The sequence below is a fragment of the Sceloporus occidentalis genome, unplaced genomic scaffold (genome assembly GCF_023333645.1).
Source record: "Sceloporus occidentalis isolate IW3139 unplaced genomic scaffold, rSceOcc1.0.p SCAF_5, whole genome shotgun sequence".
Lineage (NCBI taxonomy): Eukaryota > Metazoa > Chordata > Lepidosauria > Squamata > Phrynosomatidae > Sceloporus > Sceloporus occidentalis.
In genome coordinates, this window is record NW_028316985.1 from 66696305 (window position 1) to 66721511 (window position 25207).

General features: G+C 39.2%; 1 protein-coding gene across 1 annotated transcript in view; it reads right to left on the reverse strand.

The window, feature by feature from the left end:
• PPP1R3A (protein phosphatase 1 regulatory subunit 3A) overlaps window positions 1-16790 on the reverse strand; it is a 37142-nt gene extending 20352 nt beyond the window's left edge. The window contains exon 1 of the mRNA XM_089524321.1: window positions 15977-16790. Within this exon, the coding sequence (XP_089380447.1) occupies window positions 15977-16782 (806 nt within the window). The 5' untranslated portion in view covers window positions 16783-16790. The remainder of the gene's footprint in view (window positions 1-15976) is intronic.
• Between the last annotated feature and the right edge of the window lie 8417 nt (window positions 16791-25207).

The following is a 25207-nucleotide window of genomic DNA, read 5'->3' on the forward strand; positions in this document are numbered from 1 at the left end:
GGCTATGTTTCTTCTCTTTTACTTCTCTTTTACTCTGTGGGCCCTTGATTTTCTTTTTTTCTGTTTTCTCATGTTGTCCCAGGATACAAAAAAAAAAAAAAAAAAAAAAAATCAGTATGAATGCATTCTGATCCAAACCCACAGAGAGGTTAGTAGAATTTGCTGAGCTTTATCCTATTAAATAGGATAAAATAGCACCAACATAAAGAAACTAGAATTACTGGCTGACACTATGGTACAAGCAATCTTACAAAGCTACTGCTCAACAATCAATCTAACTACCTATCCACCACTAAGTACTATATGTATGCATCCTCCTAAAGTAACTACTTGTGCAGTGTAACAGGACTTGTATGACCCTTTTGCAACCTCTAAGGAATTGAAACCACTTACATCATGCCATTTACACCAGTAAAGCCATAAAAATCTTTTGGTCATTTTTAATGCTGAAGGTGTTTGACCACAATTTTAATAAAAGATAGTATTTGATTTCTGTTGGTTTGATCAGTTCTAGACCAATCTACAATGAGAAGCCTGAACTGTCTTCTGGTGCCTGTGGATGTCGTCTTATGAAATTTTTTATGTCTTCACTCATTTTCAAAGCAGCAGTGTTACTTGAGTGCCTCTAGGGCAAGTATGCACAATATTGCGATTTTAAAATACTTTACACTAGAGTGTTCAACTCCCCCTGCCACATATTGATAAAAACTGATTAATTTATTTAAAAGGATAATGATGATTCTAACTTTATTACTCAGTTCTAAAATTTAAGCTCTTGTTCTATGCAGAACTTGCTTACCAGTAACTTCTACTGAACACATTGAAATGTACGTCTGAGTAAACATGAAAAGGACTGTGCTGTTAGAAAGTTAATAGGCAAAGGAAAACCATCAATATGTTGTGCAATTGAAACAGAGCTATTAGGCACACAGTATCTCCAGATGGGTGATTTCTGACCTTACCCTTCATATCAAGGAGAAAGCATCTCATTTTCAAAGAGAAACTTTGAGAGGTTAAAAAAAGAAAGAAAAATAAGCAAGTGTCTGATGCCATCTTAAAGGCCAATCAAGTTGTTATGGCATAAACTTTCATGGGTTAGTACACTGTGGTCCTGCCAAGCTGTGCCATAATAAATACACTAGCTTCTAAGACATCACAAGACCCTCTGGGTTTTTTTTTAAAAAATATGTTGGCTGCCCCACTGGGAAGATGGAAACTTTCCTTCTGGATCCTAGCCTAGCAAGCCTTGGCATCAAGACAATAAGAAAGTTGACTTTGAAGGTTTTGTATTGATTTGTATAGGCAAATGAGGAAGAAGAAGTTTGTTTGCTGCTTAACACACAACAATAGAATAGTTATTTAGCTAGATATGCATCTGTCAATTACCTAATCAGGCTTGTAGGATGTTTCAGAAGTTTGACAGGGCAATGGATGTGATGTAGGAGTGATGCATGTAAATTATACAGAATTTTTTTCTCTCTACAAAGAGTTAAACAATAGAAATAAATCCAAATATCTTGCCTATTTTATACCTGGCAAGTGAGGGCTGAAATGTTGTCCTCGGTGGACTGTTTGGGAACTATAATTCAGGTTTTGTTAATCAGTTTTGTATAGGAATGCAAATCTGCACTCATTAGGCACAGCTCTATCATGCCCAGGAAGAGAAGCAAGCTCATGCCTAGGCCCAGAAGCAAATTTAAGGGCTTCCATCCATCCCAAATGCCACAGTCTTGGTCTTGGAGGGAGAGTAAAAGAGGAAGGATCTGCTGGAATTAGAGCCATATCACATGATAAAATAATAATAATGGGACTATGAGAGTTTATTCACATTCTTCAGTGATTTATCACAGGGTTTTAAAAGGGAAAAATAGTAGTAGTAATAAATAGGTCTACTGGTAAAATCTAGTTGTTTGTGAAAAATACTCTTTTTGTGCAAAAACTTGCATTTTGTGAAAATATTTTTAATGTAACTCATGTTTTTGTAAAACAGTCCAAAACTGTGAAAAATCTAATTGAAGTTAACTGATTTCTTGGTCTGCACCAACCTATCCTTTCTTGTTGAAGGTCAGAAAATTTGAGAGTATTCTTTAAACTCCTGGTTTTGTAGCACATGCAGATAATTCACACAGTTAGCCAGTCTATGAATATATAAAATGTGAATAATAGCCATAGCTAGCATAAGAAGAAAACTCAAGAACTGTGTCATGAGGGGACTTTTGTCTTATGTGGCAGACTTGCAACAAAAAACAAAAATACTGAATTCAGATGGATTCCACAATGGAAAGTATCTTAATGTTTAAATTTGAACTGGTCATTTTTTTTTTCTGTTGGGAATTTTGGAAGAACAGATAGACAATAAACCTGGAAGAATTTTGCAATATATGATTATTTCTGTGAGAATACTGAATGATCAGAAATGGAAGGATGTGAATACTTCATCACAAGAAGGACAGTGGATAAAACTGTGTGACTTTGCAGAAATTGACAAACCAATGAATTTGATTAAAGAAAGAGCTGTTAGTAATTTTTAAAAAGAACGGGAATTGATAATTTATGAGAAAAATTGATGATTAACTTTATGAAACTTTATAGTGGGGGAAGAATAGCAAATTTAGGATTGGAAGAATAATAGATTGGATTAATAAGTAGAAATTCATTTTATATATTTGTTTTGAGGAAGCCAAATAATTTAACAGTGGTAACCATAATTTAGCAAGGATCACATCATGTGAATCCTTTTTTTGTGTGTTTTTGTTGTTGCACAGTTATTATGTGTAGTATGTTAGTGGATATAGTTGTAGTGTACAGATACAGTATTTCCCCCATATATGTTGCTTTATATTATTAAAAGTTATGTTCAATAAAAATATGTTTTTAAAAACTGTGTTGTGAAAATATTAGTAATGTAATTTTTATTTTTTAAAAAAAAATTGTGCAGAGGCACAGGAATTACATTCCATAACCTCAGTAAAGTATACTGAGTTTTCTATTTTAAGAAAGACAAGTTGAACATGATTTTTTTTAAAAAAATAATCCCTTTAGAACTGAAAAGAGTAATGTCTGAGCTTCAGATATGGCAAGTTGCAGTGGACCCTGTTCTTGCAGCTTAACACAGAACTGGTGCCACTACTAAGCTAGCGCATGCATTCTTCCTTCCCACAATGTTATGTCATTGCCTAGTCAGAGAATATCAAGTTATTTTTGTAAAGAGATGGCAGGTGAAATATGAAAGATATATAGCACCCAAGGGAAGAAGTCAGCTAAAGGCCACCCTTGACCTGCCCTTGGATAATCACATTTTAAAAACCCAACCAGGTCAGTCTCAAGTCTCAAAGGAAAGATTTCTACTCAGAGAAGCTGAAGGAGAGGAATATTTTTGAACAAGTCTCTCAACTAAACATGTACATGTACATGCACATTATATCAGCTGATGCCCTATCCTGGAGCTCAGGGAAAATAACACAAGTGAGAAGAAGTGTTCAGTGAGACCCGAATCCAGATAAATGTTGCCATGTACCACAAGTGAAAGTAGTGGGACTTGAGTTTGTTGCAATTTATTTCTTCTTCTAGTTTCATTGAGATTTGACCTACAAATAGGAAATAGCCACTTCACACTGAACTAAGCAGTTTCTAAGCAGTTAAAAATGTGTAGGCTGATTGTCCTCAACAAGCTGGATACTCATTTTAGTGACCTCAGAAGGATGCCAGGCTGAGTCAACCCTAGAACTCCTGGCTGGATCGAACTCACAACCTTCTGGCTGTGAATGAGAGTGCAGTAGCAGCATTTAACCACTGTGCCACCAGGGCTCCCTGCAAAATCACATGAACATCTCTCCCAGGAATGTTTTTTATTTTAAATATATAATGGGACCTTGATTAGGGCACTTGCACATGAAAAAGGTCATTTTCTAAATGGTAACTTCAAGGGGCAGCTAGCATATTTAAAAAGAGGATAATTTTCAAATAGAAAAACGATCCTGCGGAAGACAGTCCATCTCACTGTGATCCTAATCACTATCAGGACCTCTGATGCTGTATTTCTTTTCATAGACATACAGAGGAGAAAGATATAAGGATTCAGGTATAAGGACTAGATGCAGCACCTAATACTAGGACTTTATCACACCAGCCTGTTATCTTGTAGCAATCTGATTGTTGAAGCAAACGGTCAGATACCAATGACATACCAGTTTGAAAACATTCAATGTCACATCTTCTGCAATCACACTATTGTGCACTCAGTTTGAAAAAAATTCCCTCAAGTTTTGCTTCTCCTCTCCTGGTCCTGTCTTGCCTCTTATCTTCCCTCTCTCACTCAACTTCTTTCAGAAGGCTTTGCAAAACACCCCACCAAATATTTTTTTAAAGTATCCTTTGTTTCTCCTTTCCTGGTCCTCTCTTTTCCTGTCTCCTTCCTCTCTGTCACTTCCCCTCTTTCCAAAGGCTTTGCAAAATAGGTCTTTCCACAGGTCCCAAATATATTTTTCTAAAAACAGCATTGGGAGGAAAACCAGATATGCTGGGTGGATTTTAATGTGTTTGCAAAATACCCCTCATTCTGTCAGAAAGGACAACTTTTCTGCTGGCAGTCAGAGGAGGGGAGAAGTGTGAAGCGACCAGTCCAAAGGGAGGGTGTGCTGGATTAATGAGGGGGATGTTTCTTTGTGTGGGAGTGAAATTGGAGCTAATCTTGCTATGCCAGCCTCTCCTTTCTCCAGGGCTCTTTCTTAGGGATTGATCACACCAACCTATCATCTTGAGATGAGAAGCGGGGGGGGGGGGGGGGGAGGAGAATCATGCCTACTTATGCCACATGATTTTTGGTATTGGAACCACAGCAGAAGGGATGGATTACATCGGAAGCAGAGATGGAATGGCAGTGATATTGGGGGGCATTGATGGGTTTTCTCCATCAATGGAAAGGTGCACTCCACCAACGATTTAAATGCAAAGCAGCAACAGGAGAGGCACAAAATTGTGTGATAAGTACCATCCAAAGACACAGTTTTCTTGCTGTGATTGCAGCTTACCAGCCAGGGACATCACTATATAGGGTGTCATCGAGTGTTGAGGATGGAACCCCGTAAAAGTGTGTGTTTGCCCCTCCTGCTGTTCCATGACCAAGGTTGTTCCCCAGGAAAGTAGCCCAACAATGGAGTAGCTGGGAAGGGAGCATTCATTTCTCCTCCTACTCCATCACTGGGCTTCTTCCCCAGGGAGTTCACCCATCCTCTTCCTCCTCAGTCACTAGGTGTTCACCTCGCCTGCTCCTTTGTCAACTTTGTAGAACATGGGCGAGTCAGTGGGAGCCACACTCATAACAAAAACATGGATTTATTATTGTTGTTGACATAAGTCATGGGAAATTCTATTCTTTAAAAAACAAAAAACTTCCAGCAAGGAAACACATCAAAGAGTAATCACTATTCCTGGATACTATCAGGAGTATGGTTTTCATGTTTGGAAAATGGATTATCCATGATTTCAATAGTTACAAAAATGGGCAAAATGCTGCATGTACACCTGTGGACAAGCCATCTCTGTCTCAGAAGTTTATGAACTGAAACCATGGGAAAGGCATATGAAAAATAATTACTACTGGAAGTAAATCTTACAGATAGAGCCTTTACTCTCCTTGCAAAAGGTCCCAGGTTCAGTCTCCAACATTTCCAAGTATGTTTCCTGTGTCTGAAACTGTACTGCCAGTCAGAGTAGACAATACTGTGGTAGACTGATCAGTGGTTTGACTGATTTCATTGTTAGTGGTGCTGTGCACTCAGCAACAATTTGTAAGCCATTTTGATATAAATAAAAATAATGGTATGGTGCTGTGGATATAGTGTTGAATGGAGAAATCTCCGACACAATGAGATATGAAAGCCCAGATTCAGCCAATTTACCTGACATTTTAAAAGTGAATGTTGTTGCAAGCTATTTTTATGCACAAGTCAGAAGCAGTCCATGGAAATCCTTCACATAGGACTATGTATTATTAATTTATTGATTTTCTTTGTTATTGTTATATATGTGCACTAATTAATTTTTAGTCACAGCCTGATGCACTACCATGCTGTAAATTGTGAGATCTGACTTTCAAGAATAGTTATTGGTGACTAAATTATAATAATGTAAAGTTCACATTTAAAAAAAACACAACACTATTCTAACTATTGTGTTTTTGCAGAAAAGCCTGACGTTAACTGCAGTATTTGCTAAATTCTAAAGAATATCCACACTGAAAAAATTACTGGCCCTTTATATTCTGGATAAATAAAATACAACTGACACAGTAAGTAAAAATAATAGTCTACAAACTAAACAGATTGAAGATAAAAAGTTAAGTTTCATCTGCTACATTGTCCTTGATTCCAAAAGACTACAGGGTTTTAAACGTTAAAATATTTAGATCAGCATTATTACGAAATGCAAATGCTACATACAAACTTTTCAATAATTATTATATAGCATTACAAAGTATGATCAGTCAGTTGCCATGTTTATTTCATGTTGCTTTTCCATTTGTTAAATTCTTTTCAAAGCTGTATTTATTCTCCTAATCATTTTATAACTCACACTCCCCCTCCTTGTTTATCTTGCCAGAACTAACAGAATTACAGTATGTAGTATACCGCTCAATTCTCATTCTTCATTACATGAATTCCCACTGGATTTTTTTAAAAAAATAAACATTGTGCCATCTCAAGAGGTCACTTCATTTTCTTTTTTTAGTTCATTAGTCCAAACTTAGGATCTCACACTCTGTATAGTGCATTCAAATTATGCAGTACATTGGCTAGATGTGAACATCTCTGGGACACTTTGAGGTAAGAAAATGGAGGCATTGCACATTTCCCCCACATATTCACCAAAAATACAAAGTTTTGTTTAAATATCTAGGTCATTGTGCAAGACCTGCTTTTCAGCCACTGGCTAAAGGCAACACATTAGATACACCAATTTGTTATGGAGGAAGGATTCATTTCCCACTAAAATGTGTACTCTGCAGTATTTCCATTACCCAAAGCAAACTTTGACCTTGTTTCATAGCCTGAGAATGGAATGGAGAAGCAATGCATTGAACTGTTTCATCCAGTTTGCCTAGTTGGACACAAAAGCAATCAAAAGTCAGACTCATTCTGTTCTCCATGTTGAATTGCTCATGCCTTCTTCATCCTGCCTATTTTTTTCTCCATATCTTATAATTTTATTGAATATTACCAGAGATACTGGACTTATTTCTGCACTAACATTCCCTAAACCAAAGCTCAGCTGTACCTAGATTGGGAGGAAATCCCCAAATTCATTTTAATTCTAGAGAGTGTTGTATTTGCTTGAATGACATACACTGACTGACATCTGATTATGAAAATTGTTATTTTGTGCCTGGGTTAGAAAACATCACAGTCAAGTTTGAAAACATTTCCCCCTATATCCTAAGTAACAGAAAGCTCCTGAGAATTGTGTGTATGGGGTTTTTTTTAATCTTTTTAAAATATTATTTATTTATGCATTTGCTAAAAATAGTGTGACTCAATTTTCATCCTACCAGTGCTCAAAAAGAGATATATCAAAGTATATTTTATAATTAAAAGCAGTTAAAGGTAGCAAAGAGCAATTTTTGAGAAGCAAATCTGAAAAGGCATGCAAAACAAAACAGTTTTCATAGCACACCAAAAGCTAGATATAGGTTGGCATTACACAGCTGTAAGTCTAATGTATACCTAAATATGTCTTTGTCATTGTGGAAGTCAGAATCAACTAGTGACCTTTGGAATGATCAAACTACACACACACACACACACACACACACACACACACACACACACATATACACATTTGCTGGCTGGTGAAGAGCAGAGGAGTGGCAGAGAATTACCTAGCTTTGTTCCTATAGCTGGGTGCACAGCACTGATATCATATCATCCCTTAGGGCAGTGATTCTCAACCTTCCTAGTACCGCAACCTTTTAATACAGTTCCTCATGTCGTGGTGACCCTCAATCATAAAAGTTTGGCTGGAGACAGATAGAGGAGCGTTTTCCCGATGGTCTTAGGCAACATGACACACAGGATGAGAACTGCTGCCATAGGGCCTTAGAAGGACCCTTAGGGGATTCCAGGGGATATCTGCCATACAAATACATCTAGAAGCTACTTCACTGTCACCCTTCCTCTCCACCACCAGAAGGCTTTGATGCTCACAAAACTACAGATACCAGGATTTTTTAGGCTAAGTTACAACCGTTAAAGCGGTGTTAAACTGATTTATTTCTGCAATGTGACACTGGATACTGATTCAAGACTTCCACCACCTCCCTGGCATCAGTTGAAAAACAGAAAGAGTGTTGAATCTCATCAGCATACTGATGTACTTGTATGTGCATATACAATCTCCACCGTCAACTTAGTTAGCTCCTCACTGCCAACTCTTATCTTATGAGCCAGGATGAACTTACAACAAGCAAGTTGCTCTCACGCCTTCGATCAATTTGTTGATTTTAATCAGGTAGAACAATATGAAATAAATAAATAACAAAATAACAAACAATATGAAACTGCTCTATCAAAAGCAGGCAAGCCTCAGTCACCATCGTAGACTCTGTTCTCAAAGTGCTTAGCTAATGCATCATCATTTGCTCCTATTCCAAATATGAAATAAAAATAAATAAATAAATAAATAAATAAATAAATAAATAAATAAATAATAAACCCTCACTTCATGACAGAAAAATATAAATTGGGCAGCTGCAAGGTTGGCCGCTTGATAAATGAAGAGCTAAGTCCAGTCCTATTGATTGTGTACAGTTGTGCTGGTCTGACAAAGCCTTTGCCCAATAATACCAGGGCTTCCCTCACAGCTGTAGCCAATTACGCACCAATGAATGCCAACTGACTCAGCCTTTCAGATGGCCTCAACAGCCCATGCCTGGGCCTTTCCCCCTGCACATTTAAATGTGCTTTTGAGCTCTCTTTCTGTTTATTTCAGTGTCTGATCATTGTTCTTGTATGCAAAGGAAAGTGAAAGAGACCCTTTTGTAATGCAAATGAGTGTTCTGGGCAAATGCACATTTTACATTCACGGTTACAAAGCTGATTGAAGCTCTAAGCCTAGTGGGGATTTGAGGGGCTGGAGTGCCATGCGTCATGTTCTTGTCCACTGCTCCTGTCGCTGCTCCCTATGAACTATGGCCAGGATCAAATGAGCAGAAAACATTTCCTTTTCTGGCTGCTAGCAGGGGATTTCAAGATACAGTTTGGCCCTTCTCTTGACTGTTGAACACCACTATATTGTGCTGTACAGCAGCACTGAAGCCTGTACCAAAACTTTACTCTTTCAGATTACTGCTGTTGCATAAAGATTGCCTCTCATATCTATCCCTTCAGAACCTTTTATGCTTGCATTTATCTGTACTGGGTTTGAGTGGTAAACTCACATCTATCTGCAATCGTATACATGCTTACACAGAAGGAAGACCCCCTAAATTAGAGTTTAGGGGTATAATGGCAGTCCTATCCCCATTTACTTGGAATAACCCCTATGCAGCTTGATCTTAGTAGAGATCAAGTTAAGATAAAGCACACATAAACTTGGGCCGAAGAGGTATGGTCCCAAGCTTACTAAAGGGTAAGTCTCATTCAGTTCAGTAGATCTGATTGTTATGTTGGTATCACCCAGTGAGGTAACTGAGCCTCATGGATGGAGGCTTCACATGCACAGTGCAAGCTAGGCCTCTGATTTCTCCACCTCACCCCATGCTTTTGAGTTTTGGTGGGTGGAGAAAGGAGAGGCATTATTCACATACCTCATGCCTTCTCTTCTGCTGAGCGTGAGGTCCAGCATTTTAAAGAGATGGCACAGCCCGTTTTTTACATACAGGCAATTAAAGTTTGAGCAGCAATGGTGTCATTGCACTTAGGTTATCATCCAGTGTATCCTGCACCTCCTAATGACACCCCTGTGTGGGATAAACAGTTAACAATGTAAAACAATATTTAAGAGATCAGTGATATCTTTTAAAGCATGTAAATAACAAAGAAAATCATTGCAGTGGAGAATGCTTTTGCTTTAGGTCTAGAACTGGGAAAAGTTACTTTTTTGCACGACAACTCCCAGAATCCCCAAGCTGACATCCAAAAAGAAACTTAGCTCTTTATGTATTATCTTTTTTTAAAGTCATATTAGGCATGGTGAGGTATTTAGTATTTAATCTATTCAGTAGACTAAGAACAAGGTTGAGAAAGAATTCCTGCCTGCTAACTTCTCTGACCCTTCCTCACCCCAACCATTTCTTAAGCTGAGATGTTGCAAAAATGTTTGAAAAAATGTTCTGTATAAGCAGAAGCTGATGCCAATTGGCCAATAGTATATACCTTGTTTGAAGAGAGTAAAAAAGAAACTTTGATAAAGCAAGCAGAGCCATTTTAACCCACTTGACATTAACTGTGAAATGCGACCCTAAGACAACCCTATCATGGGGTTTTCTTGGCAAGATTTGTTCAGAGGGGGTTTGCCATTGCTTCCTGTGAGGCTGAGAGCAAGTGACTTGCCCAAAGTCACCCAGTGAGTTTCATGGGCGAGTGGGGAATCAACCCTGGTCTCCATAGTCATAGAACTTTATCGCACTGCGTTCCTTACATGCGTTCTGAGAACGGAACGGAAGAAGTAGGGATGAGTGCAGAACGAGTGGGGGATGGATTTTACCGCACGCATCCGTCCCTCATTCGTTCCGTTCCCCCTCTCTTCCGTTCTTAATCCATTCCAGAGGGGGAAATTTTTGAGAACTGTTCTGAACAGTTCTCAAAAAGCGTCCCCTCTGGAACGGAATGGGCAGGGAAGAGAGGGGGAACGGAATGAGTGAGGGACGGGTGTGTGCGGTAAAATCCGTCCCCCACTCATTTCCGTTTCCTGCCGGGCCAGGCCGAGAACCCGGTGCGATAAACTTCACAGTCCAAAACTACTATGCCACATTGGCCCTCTATAGCCCTGCCCAAATTCAGATAGCAAGACTTTGAAAGGCAAAGATCTTCCTAAATCTACCCCCTGCCATTACTTAGAATTGCTCTATAAAACAATATAAAAACTAGGGCTGAGATGGCTGCAACAAAAAAGCCAAGAGATCTTTCCTGGTTGGAGAACTGTGTGGCATGGAGTTGAGGATGAAAGCAATCCATGGGCTGCTGGACTGAATATCATTTTGATAGCGAATTAACTAGCAAAATGCTTCCTACCCACGTTCCTATGCTGGCAACAGTAAAAAGTGATTTTTTAAAAGTAATTCAAAAACCCCTAAAAGTACCCATATATTCCAGATTTCTTCAGCATCTTTCTTTAAAAAGAAAAAAAAGTACTGTGACTCTCTTATCCATAGCTGTTGGTCCAGTGTGAGGTATATTAAGAAAGGTCTGACAATCTCAGGGGTGGTGTTTGTTCAGTTGTCAGCGTGTCCATGTAAACCCCAGCCTTCCAGTAGCAAGGAACAGCTGCTCAGCTGGTAAAGACCAAGCACATCATCACTTCCTAATAATAGCAAAAGGCTTTAGCCAAATCCACAGGCTGATTGCAGAGTGCTCTTTCAATTTAGGGTGTGTAGCAACAATCCCTGAACCATGCAGAGAAGTGTAACTATTTGACCAATGCTCTCTCCTTGTTTTTCTTTATTTTTTTTTTAAAGTTATGACTTGATAGGGAACAATAACTGAAAGAGGGAAACATGGTAAACTGTAACTGGAGAATGAATCAGCAGCTGTCAGATTTGTCCACTGAACGCTTACCAAGATGTACACAAAGGGCTGCTAAAAATGAACAAAAGTTTTTCTTCCATAAAATGAACCTACAGGTCTTAATCCAGTTTTTAATCTCAACGGGAGTAGAGTAGACCCCTTAAATCAATGGAAACTTGGTAACTGAATGCTTGTGAAAATTTCACTACTTAAATTGGTTTAATCTATTTGTGATTGGATGCAGGTCTCTGCACTTCTGAATAATCAGATCAAGGAAATTATACACATTCTCCTGTTTTGAATCATCTGCCTCAGTTTTCATTACTTGGTCAAAATCAATTATCATTTATAGTGATATTATTCCAGTTTACTTGTCCTGGCAACATCCTGTGGAATCCTGGGCTTTGTAGTTTGGCAAGTCACTACAGCTCTCTGGATGAGAATTCTAAATCATAGACAAATCATAGAGCTGAAAGAGACCACAAGAGTGATCCAATACAACCCCTACCATGTAGAAATACAAAATCAGAGCACTCCTGACAGATGGCCATCCAGCCTCTGTTTAAAAATCTCCAAAGAAAGAGACTCCACCACGTTCTGAGGGAGTGTGTTCCATTGCTGAACAGCCCTTAGTGTCAGGAAGTTCCTCCTAATATTTAGGTGGAAGCTCTTTTCCTTTAAATGCCCCTCCCTAAACTGCCAATGCCAGGATTCTATAGTAATCCTGGATTCACTTCCTAGGTAAAGTGATTATTAATGGAAATTTTTTAAAAAAGATTTTCCTTATCTTAGATCAAAAATTGATCCAAACAGAGACTGCAGTCAAGAGACAAGATGAAGACTAGGGGGCTCTGCAGACAGGTGGCTCCACGCTGCCTGTTTTTACCCCAGAAGGAGGCTGCAGCAACCACATGCTGTGGCCTCCAGAGGGAGCAAAAAGAACCCGCTTCTGGGCTGGTTCTTTTTGTGTCCTGGGTGGGTGCCATAGGTGCACTCACATTCCATGATGACGCCCCTTGTGCGCAGCACCATTTAGGCACTGTGCATGATGAGCATCATCATGGTGCATGCCATGTAGATGGACATGTGCCAAGCGGTCATCAAGATGGTGCACAAAGACTTCAAGCATCTGGACACTCAGCGCTAGTGCATGTCCAGGCCAGCACAAAGTGCCGGTCTGTATAGCCTCTAGGAAAGGGAAGGGATGCAATGAAAGAAGAAGCCAAGATATTAAAGAGCAAAGATATACAACTGAATACTAAAGTTAGAATCATGCAAGCCATAGTATTCCCCATCATTATGTACATATGTGAGAGCCTGACACTGAAAAAAGCAGATAAAAAGAAAACCAACTAATTTGAGATGTGGTACTGGAGAAGAATGCTGAGGATACTATAGACAGCCAAAAAGACAAACAAATGGGTCCTTAAACAAATTAAGCCTGAAATACCCCTAGAATCCAAAATAATCAAATTGAAGTTGTCATACTATGGTCACATAGAATCAGATAATCGTAGAGTTGGAAGAAACCACAAGAGCCATCCAGTCTAACCTCCTGCCATGCAGGAAATCACAATCAAAGGATCCCTGAAAGATGGACATCCAGGCTCTGTTTAAAGACCTCCAAGGAAGGAGACTCCACTACACTCCAAGGGAATGTGTTCCACTGTCGAACAGCTCTTACTGTCAGAAAGTTCCTCCTAATGTGGAGATGGAATCTCTGTTCCTGGAGCTTGCATCCACTGTTTCGTGTTCTAGTCTCTGGAGGTACAGAAAACAAGCGTGCTCCATCCTCAGTATGACACCCATTCTAATACATAAAAAGGGCTATCATATCACCCCTTAACCATCTCTTCTCCAGGCTAAACATACCCAGCTCCCTGGGTCTTTCCTCATAAGGCATGGTTTCCAGACCCTTCACCATTTTAGTCACCCTCCTCTAAACACGCTCCAATTTGTCGAAATCCTTTTTGAACTGTGGTGCCCAGAACTGGACACAGTATTCTAGGTGAGGCCTGACCAAGGCAGAATAGAATGGCACTATTACTATTACATCTTGAGAAGGCACAACTCATTGGAAAAAAGAATAATGCTAAGAAAGGCTCAGGGTAGTAGAAAGAGAGGGAAACTACATGTCAGATGAATAGATTCAATTAGGGAGGTCACGGGAAAGAAACTACAAGACTTAAGCAGAGCAGTCAAGGTCTCGGAGATGTTTCATCCACAGGGTTGCCATGAATCACAGACTCGAGGGCAGTTAACAACAACAAAACTAATGACAAAAGAAAAGGCAACATGAGGGAATGAAAACAATTGTGGCTTGATGTGGAGGCATTTCTCAGAACTCTGAACAAACAAGATAGAAGTGGAGCATCCCTACACAGAACCTGATTCAAAGGTTTAGGAAAGATAAATGCTACAATCGCTATGGGACCTCACAATTTCAGAACACACTTAGATAACCTGAATTCCATTGACTTTATCACACGGGAGGAAAGCGTCCTCCTCCTCCTGTCATTAAATTGAAGATTATCACACCATCACATTCTTATCCTGTTCTTGTCCCGTCTGTAAACAGTAATGGACCAATCATTTGATATTAATGGAAACTCCCGTTAATACCAAATGATGGGTCCATTACTGTTTATAGACAGGACAAGAATGGCATTAGCACATGGGGTGTGATAATCTTCCCCCCAATAATGTGATTAACAGGATTTAATGATGATTTAATGATAGGAGGATGACACTTGCCTCCTCTGTGTGATAATCTCCTATGTCTAAGGCTTCAATTTTATGTTCACTATCTAGGGGGGGAAAGCTACCATTAAACTCAATGGGATTGACTTTGGAGTATAGGTGCCTAGCACTGCACTTTAAGGAGCAGAAAAGCTTATGTTAAGGCTGCAGCCCTATACTCTTTTACATGGGAATTCAATGAGTTTACACTGAAGCAAGTAACCTCTGCCTCTGTACATGTAGAACAATGATGTCACAGAACAGGCCAGACTAAACTTTGCTGGCAAATTTTAATGCAGGGTTTATAGACACATTCAGTTGAAAGCTCGACATAAGCCTGTAAGATTCCCATATGGAATTCTGCACAATTCTGCACAAAGAATTAAATAATGAATGATTTAATCTGATATATTGTACAGAAATAAAATAGGCACAGACATTTTCATTTAAAAGAGTAAATTACAAAATTACAGCATAGAACAACTTAAACTACCCCCCCCCGTATCTATGAATTTTGCACCCACAGATTCAACCATCCACAGCTTGAAAATATATTGTTTTTTTAATTCCAAAAAACAAACACTTATTTTGCCATTTTATATAAGGGGCACCATTTTACTATGCCACTGTTTATAATGGGACTTGAGTATCCATAGATTTTGGATCCTGGAACTAATAATAATAATAATAATAAGCCATGTATGAGGCGCCTGCATATGATGCCGGCACACTGTACTGTCAAACTGCATTCATCATAGGCTGAATTTTAAATATGTTTCACATTTTAAACAGTCATTTGCCCACCATATAGGTATTCAAAAGTATTCAATGTGGAGGGGCATCAGTCTCACATACATTGGCTCCACCCTGCCCCAACCTTCCCACATTCAGATTGTCCTGTAATTCTATTTGTATGAATGCAATCATAGTTCTCCCTGTGAGAACTGTAACTGCCATTCAGCCAGAGATGGTCACGCCCTTCTTGCAGACTTTCTTTCTTCAACATGGGAGAGTTAGCAAATTGGGGTGCAGTGTTAGTATGTCCATCCTCTCTGTGCTCAGCCTTTTAATCATATGACAGAAGAGTGCTGAAGATGGTGTGCTGTTGTTTTTTATCTTGTATTTTGTCAATTATGTTTTCATTGTATTTGAAACTGTTTTTAATCCACACACTTTTAAATAGAATTGTTGTTTAATTATTTTTTTAACTATTGTAAAGTAAGATTTTAACTAAACCCCTGTTTTACATTCTTGTAAGTCACTCTGGGTCCCTGCCAGAAGAAAAGCAGAGTATAAACTGAATGAATGGGTAAATAAATAATGCCTGCTCCCAACGTGCTGATTCACCTGTGTATATTTACCTGTATGGCTTTCAATGCCATACTTTTTAGGTTGGTAATATTTTTTCCCCTAGACCAAATCAATTAGCTCAGAAATCTTTAAATAATGCATTGTAATTCCCTACATTTTCTTTAAACTAACAGAGAAGCAGTACAAACAGTAAGATGCAGCCTCACCTGCTTGGTGTTATCTTTAAGCATCCTTTGATAGATTTATCTGTAAATTCTTCCTGGAGTGGATTATTCTCCAACGGTGTTGATGCAGATGTGGTTTCTTTTTTATGACAGATCAAAATATAATTCTTGTTGTCATTGTTTTCCCAAAATATTCCTGCAGATGTCTCATAGCGTATACAAAATTCTATCTTTGCACCATCTCTCTGATATGGAGGAACCAATGAAATCTTGAACAAGAACTGGTCAGTCTCACCATCACAAGAATTAGGTACATACTCTCCCAGTATGTCATAATAAGTCAGCCAATTGTCCAGAGTCATTCGAACGTAGACCAGCTTTTGAAATGATACATTCAGAACACGAATTGTGCCCTTCATACATGTTATTCCTGGTAGAAACTCTACAGACTCTAGCCATACTTTCTGTGCTCGCACTTTTTGCAAAAGTTCTTCTTGTGTGGTGGGTGGAGTAAACAGTGGAGTTAAACAGAACTCCTCCACAGGCACGTCTTCATCTTCTAAGTCATCATTTGGTGCTGAAATTGGAACATCCCAGGTATCAAACTCCTTAACAGATACGAGGTCAAAACCAAATGCATCAGCAAATGAAACTTTTCTTGCAATGGTTGATGGGGCTTCTGCCTCCATTTCTTCAGAAGAATCCGAATTCCGCCTTCGGGGGCCGGGGGAGAAACGATGTTGATGTGTAGCTTTAACATCTTCATCTTCTGAGAGAGAATCATTTAAAGTAGGAACTTCTAATAAGTTCTCCTTGCTAATACGACCAGGTTCTTCAAAAGACTCCATTGGGTTCTCTGATATAAACCGAAAGAGACCAGTCCAAGTAGATGCAGCTGATATTTGAGACCGTGTGACTTGAAACAAGGATTAATGTTACAGTTGACATTGCAAAAGGGACCTGGTTCTATTAATAGGAGCAATGGCTTGTTAACTATGTTAGTCTGTTCTTCAAAGGCCTTCTTCAGCCTGATCACATTGCTGCGAAAATTTGAAGGTAATATCTGCATTCAACATGTCTGTAACTGAAACCAAAGCTTTTGTTTTTGTCATAGTTACCATGAAATTTTAGTTATTAATAATATAGCATGCTTATATTCAGCAAATAAAAAACAAGCTGTATTAATGCAGAACCTATACTGCGATATTTATCACAGCTTGCTAATGATTTTTCTGTTGTTTGAGATTCTGTGTAATTATGTCAAAATGAAAATTGTGCAATATGGTCTCCTGTATCAAACTGATTTCACAACAGAAGTTCAGTAGCACCACCAGTGAACCATGTTAATGGTTCTAAGCAGGTAAATTTAGGATACAGGTAAAATAAGAGCAACAATATTATCAAGCACTGTACATAGTATTTTAGAGAGCATGCAAAAGGATCTTGTAGCACTTTTGAGACAGAGGGCCAGAACACACTGCAGAAATAATCCAGTTTGAGACCGCTTTAACTATCCTGGCTCAATGCTAAGGAATTCTGGGAACTGTAGTTTTGTGAGATATTTAGCCTTCCCTATCAGAGAGCTTTGGTGCCACAATAAGCTACAATTCCCATGATCGCCTAGCACTGAACCAGGGCAGTTAAAGCAGTCTCAAACTGGATTATTTCTGCAGTGTGTTTTGGACCATAATTAATTGCAATAATGGTGGACAGTGGCTGGATCACCTGGAAAACTGATTGAAAACCTGAAAATGTTGCTTTTGAGGGAGACCACCATACTGGCTGAGGGATTTTGTGAGTTGTGATACAAGTAACACTTTGCAAAATGGACTTGCCATCATTACCAAATAAAAAAGCCAGCTGTGAAACATTTGGCTTGGCAAAGGGACTTCATTCCCTCTCTTACTCACCACCCCAATATTTATTTCAACCAAACATCTATAGCCCTTAAGAGTACAGCAAAATTAGTACTAGGAGTGAGTGGGGAAAAGTGGTGGTTTTCTTTGTCATCCTGTTCATTTTGATCTGTTCCACATTTATGTATTAACCCTTGATGATTTTATTCTTGTAGAGTTCTGTTGAAAAGCAGAATAGGAATAAACTAAGAAACAAAGGATGCAAATGTATCAAAGGGAATGAAAGAGTGCAAGGAAGAGAAAGGGATGGAAAGAGAAAGAGACAAATGAGACAAATACAGGATTATGATAACTGTGTGCTATCTGCTAGCAAATCAGACAGATCCTGTGTGACGCAAGTGTGGCAAATTTGTCCTGCTATGCTGTCTGTCAGTTATAATCCCATTATAGATCTGTGTATTACAATGGATCAGGTAGCTCTTGCGCATTGCATGAGTCATCTTTTGACCAGCCCCTACAATGTTCTTTCTCTGCCCATTTCTATAGATAGAATGACTTTGTACACCAAGACACCTACCTACCGTGTAGCAGCAATAAACCTTGTACATGCAGTTGTCACTACTGATGCATCCAATACTGTAACTTTATATTTTATTTTGGCTGGTTTAGTGGCTAACATGCTGGCTCAGAACATGTGTATCTAAACTCATCTGCATGCTACTTCTCTATATTGAGGCAATATACTTTTCTGGAGCATGAATGATCAGTAGGAATTTAGTTAAGACAATGTGCTCAGGGAAAACTCTTCCCTATCCAACTCTGTCTGTTCCATTCCCTGTTCTTGAGCTACATCTGCACTGCAGATATAATGCAGTTTGACACCACTTTAGCTGTTGTGGCTCAATGCTAAGGAATCCTGAGATTTGTAGTTTGTTTTGGCGCCAGAGATCTCTGACAGGGAAAGCTAAATATCTCACAAAACTACAGTTCTCAGAATTCCACAGCGTTGAGCAATGACAGTTAAAGTGGTATCAAACTGGATTATTTCTGCAGTGCAGATGCAGCCTCAGCCTGGTGAAACCTGTTTTGACTGGCATGCTAACCAAAAATATAAAGGAGCTGTGTGTGTGTTAATTTGTGATGTTGTGTAAAAAGTTACCCTGGCAAGCTGCTCAGGGAGCTTTGGGGAAAGAGCTTTTCAAAAAGATAAATGAAGCGGGGTTTGAGAAAAATGTAATGAACAGCAATTCAAAGTTTAGCCATGAAGCTGGAGAGGGAGAAAGAGAAGGGTGGGTAGAGCTGGAGGTACAATGATGCAGTACATATTCAGTATGAACAAGAAAGTGGCAGATAGTTGCAGCAGGAATTTTAAGAGGCAGGGAAATAAGGCTAGATAGGAAAGGGAGACAATTCTTATCCTGGAGGTCTGTCTAAATGAAGGAGAAGAGAGATGTCATTCTTAGGTGCAAAGCACAGATCATTCAGGAGCCCACATACTTGGGAAAGGGAGATGACCTAAGAGAAGTGAGATGAAGTACAGTTCAGGAATACCAAGGGACTCAAACAGCTGGCGTTTAGAGCATTTATAGACTTAGATGTGATGATTCTCCATGCAAGAGTGTTGTATTTTTTTTTTTAAGGGAAGAGAGTTTTGTAGGTGAGTGACATTGATAATCTACAGTGAGATAATCCCCTCTTTAATGTGTTGGGTGCAAACAAAATAAATAAATACAGGAACTTGTGTGTACCTCTGGCCTGCATCACATGGATGACACTCAACAGCCCAAAGGGTTTGTCATGAAATGACTTCTGATTCTAAAAAAAAACCCCTTACCAGTAGAAAGAACCAGATCCAGGGGTGATTTATTATAATCAGTGGATGTTGTCCTTTGACAAGTTACCAGCAGAAGAGATTTGATCCTGAAATGACTTAATTTCAGATTGCTTAAGTCCAAAGATAGTAGTTCCTCTATTTGGTGCAAACCTGATTGGCATCATTGGCAGTTTTCTTTTTATCTACTTTCTACACTGTCAAGCTTTCACATCAGTACATAGTAATGGGGAATACCATAGCTTGGATGATTCTAACTTCAGTGCTCAATTGTATATCATTGCACTTTAAGATCTTATCTAGATCTTTAATCACTGCCCTTCCCATTCCTAGTCTTCTTTTTGACTGCAGTCTCAGTTCTGATCAATGTTTGATCTAAGGTACAATATATTTAATTATTTTGATTGTCATGTTGTCTAGGTTGAATTTATGTAGGTTATGTGGATGGGGAGGTATATCGACATTTCCAGTCTGTTAGCCAGCATTTTATTTTCCATATTTGTTGACATATTTTAGTTAACACCTGAGTTTATTTTGTATGTGTGAATTGTAGCAGTTCAATTGGAATAACACCTGCTCCTGGTGATTTATTCTTCCCAATTGTCCTGAGTGCATCTTCCACCTCACTTTCTAGAATTTTGGGTTCACTTTTGTATGATTCTTTTTTAAAAATCTCTTTTATATAGCTCTTCAGTGAATTTAGTATCCTAAATTCCCCTCCTTAAATGGCAAGTGATGGGGTTCCATAGCATGTTGCCATGGGAGTTAAAGTGGAATCATGCTGCTACAATTGTATCATGTGAAAGGGCTGTGGTGTAGCTAAATTGGGGGCTTCACCATCAGTTCATGATTTCTCACCAATCGCATTACCATATCTGCTCCTTAAGGGCCAAAACAATGATGAGGAACTGGAACTAGAGCAGCTTGCCAAGAGGATGATGTGGGATTACCTGGTGCTGCAGAAGAGATGTTTTGGGATGTGGCATAGTGTCCCTGTTCCACAGGACCTGTAGGCTCTTTAGGGTTTCTGAGTGTTTTATGGGTTACTGCCTTTCCTCGATGCTGTTCTTCACCTTGGGTCTGAATAAGGTGGGGTCCTGAGAAAGACTCTTGTCTATTTGTAGGGAAGGGCTAAAGTGCTGAAAGCTTCTGCTTTAATTTAGTGTAAGATTCTAGAAATAACTGCAGTTGAGTTTGCAATAAATTTCATTTCATTTTGTCTTTTCTGTAAAGCAAACATATATTCCATCAGATACAGACATGTTTGACTAGGTGTAGCATACAGAAACCAAGCAATGGTTTCAGTTTGTTCTGCATATCAGTGGAAGCTCTATTTCTTTCACAACGGTTATCACACCACAAGGGTGTTGGGCTTCTTTTTTCTCCCATCCCTCATCAGCTTTCAGTGGGGAATAGTGAAGGGTTCTTTCCCAGATTACACAGAAATAATTGCCTAAAGCCTCAGTCTGCTTATCCTCATATTTATCTTACTATATTTATTTCATTTCTGCCTCCATTCAGCAAGGATTTATACCTCAACATCTTGTAAACACAGGTAGTTGACTCAATGCAGTATAAAACAGAGATCAGGAAACTAGTAACAGCAGAACTTTTCATCAGCATTTGTATTCCATTTATTTTAGCCATGTACACCCCTGTTAAATGAATACATTTACCAAGAAACCTATGAGGAAATTCAACAGCAAACAGGGATATGGATATTGCTGGGGTGACTGGTATTTCTGAGCCCATTGAAAAAATTCTATACACCAATGAAGCATATGAAGAAAAGTTGGAACCATCTAATGGCATTTCTCCTAAACCAGATGTCTCCATCTCATATACAGACAGAAGTCTGTTTCAAAGCATGCATGAACAAAACACCCTGGAAAAGCCTCCATTATCTTATGTTGCTTTGATAGCAAAAGCAATTCTCGCTTCACCTTCCAAGAAACTCAGCTTAGCAGCTATTTACAGATACATTGAAGAGAATTTTCCTTTTTACAGGAAGCAAAGTCAAACCTGGAGAAACAGCATCAGGCATAATCTTTCACTAAACGATTGTTTTATCAAAGTGGGAAGATGTGAAGATGGCAAAGGAAATTATTGGAGTATCCACCCAACTAACATCAACGATTTTGTGCATGGAGACTTTCGGCAACACCGCAGAACACACAAACGAGGGCACCAAAAGGAATACAAGCCGTATCTCAGCATGGCTTCCCTTGCACCATGGGGATACTGCTCTTGTTTAATGCTCACATCACGTTATCAAATGAATTCCTACTTTTCAGATCCTTTGTGGAAAATGCTGTGTGGCAATGGTCAATATTTTGCAAGCGCTTACCAAAGATGGGAGACTAACGCTGCTTTCTTTCACAGAACATTTTCATCCTTGGTACAATTTGATCGAGCAAAGTGGGTCCCTGTGGACTGGTTTTATAGATTACCCTCCTCTTCAACTGTGCAGCAGAACATTTTCCTGAATGTTCAGCAGACAACACCTGCTTTTCTTTCTTTCTCTTCTTTTAACCAGCAGAACAGAGAAGCCCTCAGCTGTATCTGTGAAAACCTGAAAGGATGCCACTTATACCTAAACAGGACCAACACAGTTGGACATTACATTCATGAGGATCAATGCATACAGCAATGAAGAAGGTGTGATACAGTAATCTACAATAAAAGACAATGATGTTATATTGGGACTTCATTAGAAGTGAGTCTCATTTATTTTAATGGAAATATCTTTCACGTTAAAGGTGTTAGGTCAGGCTTAAAACTGTGTGCAGCAAATCAGGAAGGCAATACCTTTTATTGTTACAGGTGTTGCTTGGGAAAGGCTGTCATTTTTTATTTTTGCAAAATGATAGTCATACAACACAGACTGCATTATTGTATGTAAATCATGTATCATTTCATCTAAGTGATGGCTTGGGAATTGTTTAGCAAACTTCATAGAATTATCTTAAACAATGAAGATCATAAATAACTATTTTTTTTTAAAAAAGAAAAGGGTTCTGATAGTTATTGTCTAAACTAGATATTTCATTGTAAAATCTCAAGTACAAACTTCAGTGTATAAGAAAAAATCAAGCATTACTGATTTTTTTTTAAAATGTGTGTGATTATTGCTGATATAATCTTTGATTATGTGACAGTTAATGCTTGCTGTTATTTCCATGCCAATATACCATTTATGTCATTGTTTGCATTTTAAGCATACTAATAATTATGATGGATATAGAACAATTTTATATATCTTAGTTTGACCAAAGCAGCTCAGCATATGAACACAGCTCAGCATATGATTCCTATAGATCTCAATGGCGCTTGAGTTACCAGTGTATGGCTATGGGGAGAAGGTCCAAAATGAAGGGCATTCCCCCCCCCCAACAGTTATGATTCCTTATTTATACCACTACAGAAGGTGAGACATTAAAAATTATTCACACTTAGAACTCTGATATTTGCTGAGTTTGCATTCCCTTTGTAATTTTTGCCCGTCCTTTTTCTTTAGATGCCTAAATTTTATTTCTGCAACTCAACTGAAGTTTTACATTACTGCAAAGCCAGAACTTTGAAGACAAAATGGAGCTTCTTCCTGCGGCGCGGTTATGACGCTGCGAGGCACCAATGGCGCACTCGCAATGTCATAAGCGCCGCACGACATGCGGATGCACAGCGTCCGCTACGTCAATATGGCGGCGGCCATGTGGAACGGCCGCCGCCATATTATACGTATTGACTACGTACTAGGGTTAGGGGGTGCGGAAGCACCACCCCTTCCTAACCCTAATATGTAGTCAATAGTATTTTATGGCGGTTTGTAACCCACCGGGGGGATTCTTATTGGGGCTGGCAATAAGACATTTTGCACTCCTTGTACTTACAACCCTGTTTATATTCCACTTTCTATGTAGCTGTTCCCCAGTAATGAATAAATATGCAGCAGCAAACAAGGATCCATTTAAAACAGTTTCTAGACTTTCATTATCAGTTGTAGCAACTTACCCATTTTTAAATATGTCACATATGTGAGATTGTTGTATTTGTTTCTCATATCACAAATTCTGTGTGCTCATTCATGCTTAAACAATCAGTTATGCATTTATTAAAACACAAGAAGAGAAAAGCAAAAGAGAACTGAAATTTTAAAAGCTATGAAATGATCATTTAAATAAACCTTTTGAACAAGTGAAGAGTTGTGAAGTCAAAGGCTTTCATGGCCGGCATCCATATCTTTTTGTGGGTTTTTCGGGCTATGTGGCCATGTTCTGGAAGAGTTTATTCCTGATGTTTCAGCAGCATCTGTGGCTGGCATCTTCAGAGAATGCATTCTCTGAAGATGCCAGTCACAGATGCTGCTGAAATGTCAGGAATAAACTCTACTAGAACCTGGCCACAGCCCGAAAAACCCACCAAAAACTAAGTCAAGCATTGTTACAACATTTTGAGATTGAGGTGAAGGAGGAGGCAGGGGATGATGGGACAGGTGCCAAGATGCCAGAGGGGGTGAGATCGAGGAGAAGAAGGAGGCAGGGGATGATAGGACAGGTGGCAGGATGCCAGAGGGGGCAAGATCGGGGAGAAGGAAGAGGCAGGGGATGACGGGACAGGTGGCAGGATGCCAGAGGGGGTGAGATTGGGGTGAAGGATGAGGCAGGGGATGATGGGACAGGTCGCAGGGGGTCACTGGAGGCGAGATCGGGGTGATCTTCCACACCAGACCAATTCAAAGTAAAATCAAAGTGAGCTTGGAAACAATTTTTATGAATTCACAAAAATTGTTACCAAATTCACAAAAATTAGGAGTCATTCCAAATTGACTGTGGATCTGCCTCGCAATGATCCCCCATAGAAAGCAATCATGTGTGATAAAACATCACATTATCACGTGAATTCACATCGTTGGACCTGCAGTCACGTCGGATCAGATCTGCAAAAAACCCCATCTGATAATAATAATAATTAATAATTTGTTTTATTTATATACCGCTATTCCAAAGATCATAGCGGTGAACATCAAGTAAGCTAATTAGCAAGTAAGCTAATTTGCCCCCAACAGTCTGGGTACTCATTTTAGCGACCTCGGAAGGATGCAAGCCTGAGTCGAGCTTGGGCCCTTTTGCTGGTCTTGAACTCGCAACCTTGTGGTTTTGAGTGAATGGCTGCAGTACAGGCATTTAACCACTGCGCCTATTACTCTGGAGACCAGGGTTTCATTCACCCTTGGCCATGAAATGCACTGGGTGACCTTGGGCAAGTCACATGCTCTCAGCCTCAGGGGAAGGCAAAGGCAAACTTCCTCTGAACAAATCTTGCCAAGAAAACCCCATGATAGGATAGCCTTAGGGTCACCATGTCAGTAATGACTTGAAGGCACAGAACACATAGCTGAAACAGTTTGCCATTTGCCCCACCCTATCCTTAGTGACACAATATCCTTTTTAAAAGTATATGTGAAACTTACAAATTTTACTTTTTATTTCATGAAGTATTGGGAGTGTCAGTGGAAAAACAGAGCTTCTACTGATATCCAATGGTAACTCAACTGTCCTGAGTAGAAACAGCTGCCATTACTGAAAT